The sequence below is a fragment of the Nomascus leucogenys genome, chromosome 12 (genome assembly GCF_006542625.1).
Source record: "Nomascus leucogenys isolate Asia chromosome 12, Asia_NLE_v1, whole genome shotgun sequence".
NCBI classification, from domain to species: domain Eukaryota; kingdom Metazoa; phylum Chordata; class Mammalia; order Primates; family Hylobatidae; genus Nomascus; species Nomascus leucogenys.
Genome location: NC_044392.1, coordinates 60,928,462 through 60,942,382, shown reverse-complemented (window position 1 = coordinate 60,942,382; position 13,921 = coordinate 60,928,462). Strand labels below are relative to the sequence as shown.

Genomic DNA, 13,921 nt, shown 5'->3' with positions numbered 1-13,921 from the left:
GTTCATGTCCTTTGTAGGGACATGGATGAAACTGGAAAACGTCATTCTCAGTAAACTATCGCAAGGACAAAAAACCAAACACCGCATGTTCTCACTCATAGTTGGGAATTGAACAATGAGAACTCATGGACACAGGAAGAGGAACATCACACTCCGGGGACTGTTGTGGGGTTGGGGGAGGGGGGAGGGACAGCATTAGGAGATATACCTAATGCTAAATGACGAGTTAATGGGTGCAGGAAATCAACATGGCACATGGATACATATGTAACAAACCTGCACATTGTGCACATGTACCCTAAAACCTAAAGTATAATAATTTAAAAAAAAAAAGATATTGTCTTAGGATTGCAGTCATTTGAAGACTTAATAAGGGCTGAAGATCTACTTCCAAGATGGCTCAGTTACATTGTTGATAAGTTGGTTCTGATTGTTGGCAGGAGGTCTCTGTCCTTTGCCATTTGGACTGTGCCATAGTTGCTGTCATTTGAGTGTTTTTGTGACTTGATGGCTGACTTCCCTCATAGCAAGTGATTCAACTGAGCAAGATGAAAGTAGAAATGTCTTTTATGACAGCTTTAGGAATCACATAACTTCAATTCTGCTCCATCCTGAAGATCACACAGACATATCAATTCCTGGTATTACACAATGGGTGGGTATTACACAATGACACAAGTACGAGGAATTGAGGATCACTGGTACCATCTTGGAGGTTGGCTACCATGGTTACCATCTTGGAGGTTGGCTACCATGGTTTCTATTGTTATGTCTTTAAGTGTACTGATACTTTCTTCTGAACTATCCACTCTGTTTTTCAGTTCATTCAGTGAATTTTCTTTTTTCATTTTTGGATACTGTATTTTTAATCTCTAGAAGTTCCATTTGGGTCTTTTATTATACCTTTTATTTCTCTTTTCCTCATGTTCATGTTTTCATTTAGATTCTTAAGCCTATTAAAAATGTTTGTAAAAGCTCTTTGACGGTTCTTGTCTGTGAATTTCATTATTTCTGCCATTTTGAGCCTGTTTCTATTTATTGATTTTCCTTCTGGTATGGGTCATGTTTTTCATTTCTTTGCATGCCTAGTAATTTCTTATTGGATGCTAGACATTGTTAATTTTACATTTTAATAAGTGAGTTATATTTTGTTGTATTTTTTAAAGGAATACTGAACTTTGTTCTGGCAGACATTCATGTTACTTGGCTTGCTCAATCCTTTTGAAAGTTCCTTTTTATCTTTGTTCAGGAAGGTTCAGAGCAGCCTTAACTCTAGAGTTAATTTATCCTCATTTTTAAAGTATGACTTCTCTGAGGACTCTACCTAATTATGTATTATAATACTTCTCCACTCTGGCTTATGGAAGCACAAACTATTTTTAGACATAAGTAAGCTCTAGGAATTGTTCAGCCTCCTGATTTTCAGTGATCTTTCCTTGGCTTCATAGTTTCAATCCCGTCATATCCAAATTGGTCATCATTCGAAGACTCAATGAAAACCCCTTTCAGATCTCCAGATTTTCTTTCTAGGCAGCTCCCTCCTCTTCATTTCTCTGTCCTAAAAATTCTAGGCATTTCAGCCTCCCTGAACTTCTATATGTGTCTTCACAATTCCTTAAGAATATAATCTCTGTTTTCTTCCCCCTCTCTGTGCTGTAGCCTAGAAACTGCCTTCAGGTTTCTAGGACAATCATAGTGCTTAACTTATTTGTTTCTTTTCTTTCAGTATCAGCCTTCTGGTGCCTGTTATCCAAAGTCTATGAATAATTGGTTCATATATTTTGCCCTGTTTTCTAACTGTTTTTAGTAGAAGGGAAATTCTTATACCAGTTAATCCTTGATGGGTGAAAGCAGAAATATGTGGGGCTTTGGGGAGAAGCTGAATAGTCTGGGCACTGACCAATGAAAACAATTGTTAGTAGTGCTGGAGTAGAGACTGGGAGGCCTCCTCTTGTGCCAGGCAGGGAAGAGCTTTTCCCTACTCTTGACTTCCTTGAAATCAAAATGTGTTTACCTAAGCACATTTTGGTCCTCTCCCTATTCCTTTACTTACTTTACCTATGGGGAGGTTCACCAAACCTGGTTCATGTTTTGGGCTAGAAAAGCTGGCTTAGTGCTGTTCTCCTGCCTTCTTTTGGGAGTAAGCCCAGAGGGTGATATGCTGGTATAAGAAGGAGGCACGTAACTCAGTCCCTGGGATTCAGGGTGCTCACTGAGTTTGAAGTTCCTGTGGAACATGTAATTGGAGATGTCTTGTAGGGAGTTGGATACATGGGTCTGGGGCTCAAGGAGAGGTCTAGACTGTTATTTTATAGCTGTGTGAAGAAGATGACTGGTAAGAAGGAGTTTCTTGAGGGCAGTGTCTGGAATGAGGTGGAAATCCCATAGATTTGTTGAACAAATGAATTAGTGAGTTCATGAATAGCCATTGTTCCCAATAGAAGATAATTCTAAACACTAGGAAAACTCATATATACGTAGTGAGACAAGTTAACTACATTATGGATTTGTTGTTCTGTGACTACCACTGATTAATTTGCTAACTAAATTTTTGATTAATTTTTGCATATAATCATACTGCGAACTTCTTTAGAAATAAAAGGTGTGCTAAAAAAAGATAAGAAAAGTTTAAAATTTTAGGGTGAGATTGATAGCATATCGTTCATTAGTTGCTGAGAAGTGGTTATACTTGTTATTGTGAGTACAATTAATACTGCTCACATTATTCAGCCAGATAAATAATATCTAATTACCAAGAGGTTATATAAAGTAACATAAGTAGAAAGAAAGATATTATACTAAGGGATAGAGAAACTAGTTTTGACATACAGGTAAGGAAAATTGGATACCAATCTGACTTTATAACACTACAAATTTTATTACAGAAGATGTTAGCAATTTCTATTAACATTTATAGATGACCTTAATTTCAAAAAATGTTTTGAAATAGAAAAGAACTTGCATACATTCATGTAAATCTGGTATACAAGGGGCTTTAATCTGTTACCAAAAGAGAAAAGCAAATTGACATAATTTTTATACATATTAAATCAATTTTGTCTTCTCACTTGAGAGCTTTAAAATAATAAAATGATCAATATGCAAATAGGGTGAACTCTATTTGCTACCAATTATCTGTATTAAGAAAAAAAGCATTGAAAGGAATTAAGTAAACAAACAGGTTTTGTTTTATGTTGCAGGCCATTTTAATATGACTCTTACTGATAACTCAGGCTTAAGATGGCTAAACTGATTTTTTAAAAGTGTCTATATTGCGCAGGATTTTAGAATTTTATGGATATAGAGAATAGTAGGAGCTAGAAAAGTACCCAGTCTTTGGGCTAAAGGATAATGTCAGTAAATCTGATTCATATTTTAATGCCATTTCTCTGTTTAGCTAAGTAAAGAGTATGAGTGTTTGTTTTTCTTTGAAAATGAGTTAAAATTTTAATGCAACAAAAACGATGTCAACAAACTTGGATTTTAGCCTGACTTTGCCTATAACTATCTATAGAACATCAGAGCATTAAATAACCTCTCCATGGATGTGAAATGTCAGAATAGGATCTATGTTTCCATTTATTTATGTAATCAATATTTACTGAGTACCTAATATATAGCAGAGGCTGGTTTGGATTCTGAAGATATGGTGATGAGCAAGACAAAGCTTCCATTTAAATTGCTTACAGTCTGGTTGGAAAGGGGGAGACAGAGAATAAGTATATAAACAAATAATATAGTATCAGAAAATGCTAAGTGCAATGAAGAAAATATGAGATAACAGGATAGAAAGTGACAGTGGCAGTAGGCTGCATTAGACTTGGTGGTCAAGGAAGGGTTTTCTAAAGAAGTAATTTTTAAGCTGAGATGATAAGGAGAAAGCCATTCAAAGACTTGTTGTAAGGTTGCTCCATAATGAACAAATAGCAAATGTAAAAGCACTGTTCCAAGAACAAGTTTGGAATGTTCTAAGGGACATAATAAATAAAAGGTGGAGAGAGGTGGGTATGACATGAAGTTAGACAAGTAGGCACAGATGATTTCCACCTACCATATATTTTATCAGTTTTATTGAGGTATAATTGACATACCATAAAATGCATATATTAGTTTCCTAGGACTGCCATAACAAAGTACCATAAACTGAGTGGTTTAAAACAACAGAGATTTATTTTCTCACAGTTCTAGAGGCCAAAAGTCCAAGATCAAAGTGTCTGCAGGACCATGTTCCCTCTGAAGCTGCTGAGCTAGGATGTATTCCAGGCCTCTATTGTAGCTTCTGGTAGTCCTTGGTTGGAGGCAACATAACTTCATTCTTCACATGGCATTCTCCTTGTTTGTGTGTCTGTGTCCAAATGTCCTCTTTTTGGAAGGGGATATATCCAATCATATTGGCTAGTGGCCTACTTTACTCCAGTATTATTTCATATTAATTAATTTCATTCATAATGAACTTATTTCCAAATAAGGTCACATTCTGATATACTGCAGGTTAGAACTTCAACATTTGAATTTTGAGAGTACATAATTCAACACCTAACCCTGCATATATTTTGGTAAGTTTTAACATGTGTATATCCTATAAAACCATCATCACAATCAAGATAATGAACATATTTTTCACCTCCTGAATATTTCCTCTGCCCCTTGGAAATCCCTCTTTCTTCCCCTTCCTTGCCTTTCCTCATCCCCAGGCAATCATTAATCTTCTTTCTGTCTTACATTAATTTGTATTTTCTGGTATTTTATATAAACAGAATTATATAGCATGTACTCTGTTTTGGTCTATCTTAATAATATTAAGATTATAACATAATTATTGATGTTCATGTCACTGCTGTGTCAGTAGTTTATTCCTATTTATTGCTGACAAATATTCTACTGCATATATATGACATATTTGTTTATCACCTGTGGGCGGACATTCAGATTGTTTCCAGTTTGGGGCTATTAAAAATAAAGATGCTATAAATGTTTGTGTACAAGTTCATGTATGGATATATCTTATTATTTCTCTTAGATAAATACTGAGGAGTGGAATGGTTGGGTCATATTGTAGGTGTATGTTTAACTTTTTGAGAGACTTATGGACTGATGAACCTGTACCATTTTATGTTTCCATCAAACATTGTATACAACTTTCGGTTGCTCCACATCCTTGCTAACCCTTGGTATTTCCAATTTTTAAATTTTAGGCAGCCCAAGAAGTGTGTAGTGCTGTCATTGAGGTCTTAATTTGCTTATCTCTGAGACTAATGATGAAAATTTTTCATCTGTTTACTTCCCATCTATATAATTTTGTGAAATGTCTATTCAAACATTTGCTTATTTAAAAAATTGGATAATTTTTTCTTATAATTGAGTATAGCAGGTTCTTCATGTATTCTGTATACAAGTTCTTTATCTTATGTATAATTTGCAGGTTTCTTTTCTTTCAGTTTGTGGTATGTCTTTGTTCTTTTAACAATGCCTTTTGAAGAGAGTTCTTAATTCTGATGGAGTCCAATTTAACATTTTTTGAAAATGGATCATGCTGTTGGTGTTATATCTAAGAAAGTTTTGCCTAATTCAAGTTTTGCCTAACAAAAGTTTTATTCCATGCTTTCTTCTAGAAGTTTTAGAATTTTAGTTTTTATATTTCATGTTAACATTTGTATATAATGCAAGATATGTATTGAAGTTATTTATTTATTTTAAAAAATATTTATTTTTATATCTGGATAATGAATTGTTCCAGCACCATTTGTTGAAAATACTATTTATTTTCTACTTAATTTCATTTTCACCTTTCTTGAAAATCATTTGACCACATGTGTACAGGTTTATTACTGGACCATATTTTGTTCCAATGATCTTTCTTAACACCACTTTCTTAATTACCATAGTTTTACAATCTTGAAATCAGTGATTCAATAAGATTTTCTACATAGATGGTCATGTTGTATGTGAATAAAATTTTACTCCTTCCTTTCCCATCTGAATGTCTTTTTTCCTTTGACTTATTGCATTAACATTGCACTTACAGTACAGTGTTTAATAGAAGATGCAAAAGCAGACGTTTTTGCCTTTTTCCTGATCTTAGAGGAAAGGTAGTCTGTCTTTCAATATTAAGTATGATATTAATCATAAATTTTTGATGATGCCTTTTATTAAGTTAGGAAGTTTTCTTTTATTCCAAGTTTGCCGAAAATTTTTTCAGGAATCCATGTTGGATTTTGTCAAATGCTTTTTGTGTATGTGGTTGTGTGTGTGTGTGTGTTTCCACTGAGATCATAAGGCTTTTAGTTTTTAGTCTGTTAGTAGGGTGAATTTTCTTAATTGAATGCAAACTAAACTTGCATTCCTGAAATAAATTCCACTTCAACCATGATGTATTATTCTTTTTATATATTGTTTATTTTGTTTTGTTAAATTTTGTGAAGAATTTTTGCATCTATGTTCTTTTCATGAGGGTTATTAGTTTGTGGTTTTCTTTTTTGATAATGTCTTTCTTGTGAACTCTAGCTGCCTTGGGGATCGGTGGACTCCCAGGTCTATCTCTTCAATTTGGTGATGCTTCTGGCCTCTGCCTTGGTAACTTTTCATGCACTATGGCCCAGAAACTTTCTCCAGGCAGTTTCTCCCTGTTTGTTTCCCATCTCTCTTGGATCACGTACTTTTGTTACCTGATGTCCAATATATATAGAGACATTATTTTATATATTTTGTACTGGTTTATAATTATTTTAGGCGAGAAAGTAAACCTGGATCAGAAGCAAAAATTCAACATGCCTGGATTCTTTTAACAGTATGAGATCATATACACCAAGGCCTCTTTAGCAAGAAAATCACTACCCAAATGCATGGTATTTATTATAGTTCTTTTAGTAACAGGCCAAGTGTCTATCAGTTGCCCATTACATATGTACACACACACATACATATATATATATCTCCCAGGGATAGGTATATAAATCCACTAGAAAATGAGTTCCTGAATCAATGCTTTATACAAAGGAGGCATTAATTCCATTAGAAACACACATCTAACATTCTTCCATTTATCATACTCTTGTGTTACCATCTTGTCTGAAATTAGGTTGGTGCCCTCATTTCCAGTTTCCCTGTTTTCAAAATTATCTTATTACATAGTAGCTCACATTCCCAAGACTTTGGAGCCCCTGGCATGGCCATTTCTAGGTATATATCTGTTAAACTAAATGTGGCCTGAGGATACCTCTGTGTTGTGAGTTCCTACATAATGAACTGCAACCTAACTTAGTATGTACACTAACTTAGGAAAGCCTAACTTAGGAGTATACTTTTGTAACAGACAGCTGAATTTCAGCTCATCACAGCAGCTGAACTTCAGTCAATTACAGGCAGCCAGCTGATCAGACTTTGTCCAAGTAAGGCAAGTGCTGATGTATAATGAAATCAAGCTGTTTCGATATCTCATTTCTACTTTCTGTCCATAAATGCTGTCTGCCCACATTGAGGAGCAGAGTTCTATGAATCTCTTCTGATTCTGAGGGCTGCCTGATTTGACAATTGTTCTTTGCTCAATTAAACTGACAAAAACAAGCCATGGGGAAAGGATTCCCTGTTCAATAAATGGTGCTGAGATAACTGGCTAGCCATATGCAGAAGATTGAAACTGGATCCCTTCCCTACACCATATAGAAAAATCAACTCAATGTGGATTAAAGACTTAAATGTAAAACCTAAAACTGTAAAAACCCTTGAGGATAACCTAGGAAATATCATTCCAGATGTAGGACCGGGCAAAGATTTCATGACAAAGACGACAAATGGAGTTTCAACAAAAACAAAAATTGACAAATGGGACCTTTAACTAAAGAGCTTCTGCATTATGGCCCAGAAACTTTCTCCGGGCAGTTTCTCACTGTTTGTTTCCCATCTCTCTAGGATCGTGTACTTTTGTTACTTGATGTAACAGCAAAAGAAACTATCAACATAATAAACACACAACCTACAGAATGGGAGAAAATATTTGCAAACTATGCATCTGACAAAGATCTAATATCCAGAATCTATAAGGAGCTTAAACAATTTATAAGCAAAAACTGAAGAACCCCGTTAAAAAGTGGGCAAAAGACACAGACACTTTTCAAAAGAAGATATATACATGGCCAATAAGCATATGAAAAAACGCTCAACACCACAAATCATTAGAGAAGTGATATTACCTTTTAATAGAAACGGAAGAGGTCAAGCATGCCAATGTCATATAGCAGGTAAATGGCAGGGCCAAAATTTTATCTCAGGTCAGCTTGACATCCTGTCAGATGTGGCCATGTTCCTCAGAGAGTCATTCTTTCATACGTGTAAATTTTACTTAATATCTTAAAATCCCCCCAAAATATTTTGAACTACACATTTTGTTCTAAACAAAATTTTTAGATGAGGAATAATTTTATATATCTTTACATGAACATTTAGGTAAAACTTGAAGCACTCAAGCCCTAAATAAATTTTTATTCCCAAGACTGACTTAGAAGATGTTAGAATGTTTTTTGAATTTGGTTTTTCCCATTTTGTATCTATCTTTTATTAATATTAATAAATATTGATAAAGAATATATTTAAAAGGTAATTTTATTTTGAAACAGGAGAGAGGAAAATGCATGCTTTAATAATGTCAGTTTCCAGGTAAAGATATTGTGAGCTTGTTTGTCTAAATTCATTTTATTTAGAGTTCAGTATGAATTTTCAATAGATGCTTTTCAGATAAGAAAGCAGTAAATCAAATGCAATTATATAAACAAGAAGATCAGAGGGATTATCCTGAAGGGTATAAAATGAACCAAGAGCTTTTAGTTTGGGTCATCACAGCATCTGCTCACCAATGCAAAGTAAGGTAGGTGTCTATAGTGAGAAGGCTCTGTGAAATGAAATGTTCTTAAGCTATTTTTTTCATTTTCACCATTTTATCATTTTTTAGAAAGTGGCAAATGCTGAAAGATAATTTGCTTCAACAGGCTCTAATATTTTAAATTATTGCTCCAAATTGTTTAGTAGTAGATGAAGGTGAGAGAACTACATACATACGGATAAGGAAAAAATTCATTGACTTAAAGAAAGAGAAACAACTGATTAGTTTCCTAATGAAGGATATTTGATATTCATGACTTTCTTCTGTTTTCATTTTGATTTAAATATTGTTATTAATTTAATGATCTGTGTATTAAATCCTCTCAATTACTATACTAATGGTCATCTTTTATGAAAATATACTTCTGGGAATGTTAGAGCAAATTCATTTTTGAGTACCTGCAGGGGTAATGCACTCTGTATTATAAGTTTTTTTTAGTTATTTAATAGCTAAACCTCCTTTGATAGTGTTCAACACACACACAGCTGCTGTACAGTACATTTTGCTTTCTAGAAAAATATACTGCTTTAGTGAAGCTCTAGGATTATTCATAGGATGGGCAATTAGTTCTTTTCATAGTAAGGGATTTGGAGAGTAAAAATTAGTGAAGGAAGTTAGCAGAGCAGAGAGGAAATTGTTTATTAAGAATGAAGCATTGGGAGCAAAAATAAGAGAAAAAAAGAGAGGAAAGGGGCAAAGGAAAGAACATATCTTGGAATACGAAAATATGTTGAAAGTAGGGACATATATGGTCATGCATCTGAAGAAGCCATCTCATTATTTAAGTCCTGCCTGAAACCATGCCTTCTATGTTTAGGTACCCAACAAATTATTTATGATGATTTCAGAATAAGCAATTAAGTGGCAAAGATGAGAACCCAGATGACAATGAGGAAGAAATTGTGGCATATCACAGAGGAAGGGATTAACTAATGCTAATTTGTACAGTGTTATATAGCTATATGATCTTTCTTATATAGAGTGCCAAGTGTTTCACATGTATTGTTTTATTCTTTTTATGACTTTAGGAAGGGACATATGGAAAAATGAAAGCACAGAGATACTAAATTGCTCAGTTGCACACAACTGCAATTAAATCCTAAAGTAGAATTTAGATCACTAACTCTTACCAATCAATCAGATCTGACACTAATTTATCATATAGAATTATAGACTATTTGTGCTGGGAAGATTTTCATGATCATCTTCTGGTTCTAAGCCTTCCTTTTATAGGTGAGAAAGTTGAGGCCCAGAAAGATTCTGTGGGTGAAGTTTTACTATTTGCAATAAAGAAGTAAAGGAAAAAGAAAAGTTCTTGCTTTCTTTATGCCCACAAAGTTGTACAGCTCCTGTGGCTGGTAATTCAGCACTTTCATTTTCTACTTTTGTTAGTTTAGAGTTCTACATTTATAGGAGAAACTTCAAAAAAACATAGAGTATCCATAGTTAGTATGACAACAGGAAAACCAAAACAAATTTTCATTCTACATTTTAAAAAGGGTCAGGTGTACTTGTCATTTTCTATTTTGCAGATGGGGAAATAACACTCAAATAAATTATACATTTTAGTCAAGTTCTCATAGATTTATGGAAGAATTCTGTTTCTTAATTTTTAGACCAATATTTTCATCACCAGGTCACCACATTGATTTTATACAGAATCATAGAGCTAAAAGTTAAAATATGTGAAGTTAATTGTTTCCTATAGAAAAAACTCAGTAGCTGGCTGTCTAAACAAGCAAGAACTATAATGACCATGATGGGTAAGCATTTTACATAATTTACCAGTTAGTAATTTTAAGATCCTACAGAGGGTCATCAAGATCTGTATCTCTAAAATACTGGAACCAACTCTGTACCATAGAGGGAGCTCACATTTGAGAAGCGCTTGAGAAAGCCAGATTCCATGAGTAAGGAATTTGTATGTTTTTGCTCCTTAACTCAAATACCAAAAAAACCCTCCAAGGAATGTTTGAATATGCAACATTTCATTTAAAAGAATTTGTGAGAAAAACCCCTGTTATTTTAACCTTTAAAAGTTGTCTTCCTAAAATGGGTTAGTTTACTTTCTTGTGTAATAAGAAGTAGAGTAAACATAAATCTTTGATAATTGTAGGTCTTAAAGTCTTAATTTGGACTCTTTCAGAGCGCTAGAACAATCTGTGTTTTTATTATTTGTGTTCATATTAGCTCCTCCACTGGACAGTCAGCCCTTTAGGTAAAGGACTGTATCTTTTCCGTTTGTGTCTGTCAGTGCCTGGTTCAGATGCTCAATATATGTTTATCTAATTTATCTGCAATTCTCATTCTAGGAATAGAAGGTTGACTGAAATGACCACTAATCTCTGGAATTTGACATTTAAAATAAATCCCTGGTAACCTGTGTAATGTGGTTTTCATGGTTTCTTATAAGTTGATTGAAAAAAAAAAATCCTGGTTAACCAAGGCTGAACCTCTGAGGTTTCAGTTTACAGAGGTTTTAGTGTATATAGCTTAAAGATGCTGTTGGGATATAACTTCCCTGACAGATTTGGGGAAATCTTGGTACTTCTGATTATTGAACAAAATATTTAGTAAATTATAATTTATTTAATAGAACAAGCAAACAAGTTTATGTTTATAGACAACAATACTACTCCATTAAGGTATATATTTTCTTTACTGACAATGATACTTGAGAAGGAAAAAAATCCAAACACATCTAGCTAGCTGTACAATATTTGTAAGATTAAAAAAAGTCTTCTTAATCTTCAAGGTGATCAACTTACATTCAAAAGTCTGAAATTTAATTACCCTTCCTCAGTAGTAGAACTAAAATAATTATGTCATAACATTATCCAGAGGGATAATATCAATATCAATATCATATCAATATCATATTGATATGATATATCCAATATGATATCATATCAATATGATAACTATATCCAATCAATACATATTGATAATGATATCCAATTGATATTGAACAAGTTCTTCATCATGCAAGCTCTATTGAGATGCATGTTCTATTTCTGCCTGAGGCACTGTGGATCCTCTATTTTCTTCCATGCATCCAAAAATTATTTAATATTCCTGGCTAACCCATAATGGAGCTGTCATCCTTGATTGTATTCTTCTAATTGTGTCAACCTTTTTTCTCTTGCCTGTTAATCTTTTTGAGAACAAATTACATACCTGTTCTGGGTAAAATAATCTTTAATTTGTTCCAACTGTACATATTGCAACCTTAAAGGGATATCCTAAGGGTTTGGAAGTGGGATCAGGGGGTTCCTAGAATTCTGAGTTAGCCCCTTAACACCAGTTGTAATTTCAGTTGACCTTTTTTGGACTGTATCTTTCTGGTGTCTTCCTTGAACAAATGGTAGAATTATAAGCATGATTACATACATTGGGATGGTACTGAAGTTTGGTTATACTTTTTCTTGTTTTTTTTTTTTGCCCTTTCTGATTTTAACCAATAGGTTCTTTAATTTTATCTTTGACTTAGCATGACTGCTGTCTTTCTGATGTCCATGCTTTTTGGCCTTGCATGTGGGCAAGCGATGTCTTTTTGTATTCCAACTGAGTATACAATGCACATCGAAAGGAGAGAGTGTGCTTATTGCCTAACCATTAACACCACCATCTGTGCTGGATATTGTATGACGCGGGTATGTAGTTCATGTCACTTCTTTTGGCTGTAAATTATATAAGCCCTGAAGAAGTCCATTCCTATATAGAAAGGAAATGAAATAAATCACAACCTCATTTCCCAAATCTAATGGTTATTGGCTCCTTAGAAGCAGAGTACACAGGTTACAATATTATGTGAATCTACTCAGCACAATGGATACAGATAATTTCATAACAGTTTTATGTCCCAGCTTTACTTAAACCTTATCTTGTTCCCATGATCAACGATAAAAGAGAGGAGGGTGTCACTTTTGTCTCTGTAGAATTCAACGTGGTTAAGTTGGTATTGGAGAATGGGGCTAAGAAGTTCTTTCCCAGTTGTATTTGTGATGAAGGAATATAAGTGAATTTATTTTTATGTTTCTATTATCTATATGTTTCCTAAAGTCCTGTCACATTATGCTCTCTTTTCTGTTCTTTCCCCAGGATATCAATGGCAAACTGTTTCTTCCCAAATATGCTCTGTCCCAGGATGTTTGCACATACAGAAACTTCATCTACAGGACTGTAGAAATACCAGGATGCCCACTCCATGTTGCTCCCTATTTTTCCTATCCTGTTGCTTTAAGCTGTAAGTGTGGCAAGTGCAATACTGACTATAGTGACTGCATACATGAGGCCATCAAGACAAACTACTGTACCAAACCTCAGAAGTCTTATCTGGTAGGATTTTCTGTCTAATAGTGATATAATTTGCAATTTGGTTAAATGTGCTTGCCTGAAATAAAGCCAATAAAAATATTATGTTTCACAATATCTTCTGTTCATTTTGAGTATTATTTAATCCATACCCATACCTACACAGGCATTAGAGAGCTTAAGCGGTTTTAGAAGAAAAGGTGAATGAATGGGCCTTTTGGGCTCAGTTGAAGGTTGGTTTTCACGTGAAAAAGCAGAGTGGAGGTAAAATGGAGAACAGGGATATGAAATGCCAAAAAGCTCACCTTGAGCAGTCTCTCCTAACAGAGGGCCAGGAGGTTTCTATGATATAGAAAGTGAATGTGGGATGACTACAGAGTTATGAAGAGAGAGTAATGTGATCAAAAGCTGAAGGAACACATGGTGTCAGGATACTGGAGACATCTACTTCCAAAGGCTAGAAGCAGGGCTGGCATGGAGGTGGTGAGTAAGGAGCATGTGGAATCTGCAATGGAGTGCTTCATTCCTGGTCATTCAAATGCACTAGATAAAACCCCACCCAAACTCAGAAGAGTCTAGGAACTATTTTCTTTAATTAATTACTCTGGTGCGCCAAGTGACCTATGAAAGTTATACCCCAAAAAGTCAGTTTACAAAGCCTAGAAAAGAGGTCACGATCATTTTACATGCGGAAGTCTAAATCTTTCGTAGGCCTTCAAGTAATAGGAGATG

At 34.4% G+C, this 13,921-nt stretch overlaps 1 protein-coding gene across 1 annotated transcript; it reads left to right on the top strand.

The window, feature by feature from the left end:
- The first annotated feature begins 8,831 nt into the window (after window positions 1–8,831).
- TSHB (thyroid stimulating hormone subunit beta) lies at window positions 8,832–13,306 on the top strand. The gene is made up of 3 exons (XM_003268025.3): window positions 8,832–8,860; window positions 12,366–12,528; window positions 12,977–13,306. The coding sequence occupies exons 2-3, from the start codon at window positions 12,367–12,369 to the stop codon at window positions 13,229–13,231; spliced, it is 417 nt and encodes a 138-aa protein (XP_003268073.2). The 5' UTR covers window positions 8,832–8,860; window position 12,366; the 3' UTR covers window positions 13,232–13,306.
- The last annotated feature ends 615 nt before the right edge of the window (window positions 13,307–13,921 follow it).

Coding starts and splice junctions, on each gene's coding strand:
- TSHB (XM_003268025.3), top strand. CDS start 12,367: ATGACTGCTGTCTTTCTGATGTCCATGCTTTTTGGCCTTGCATGTGGG. Junction 12,529..12,976: donor CTGGATATTGTATGACGCGG/GTATGTAGTTCA, acceptor TTCTTTCCCCAG/GATATCAATGGCAAACTGTT.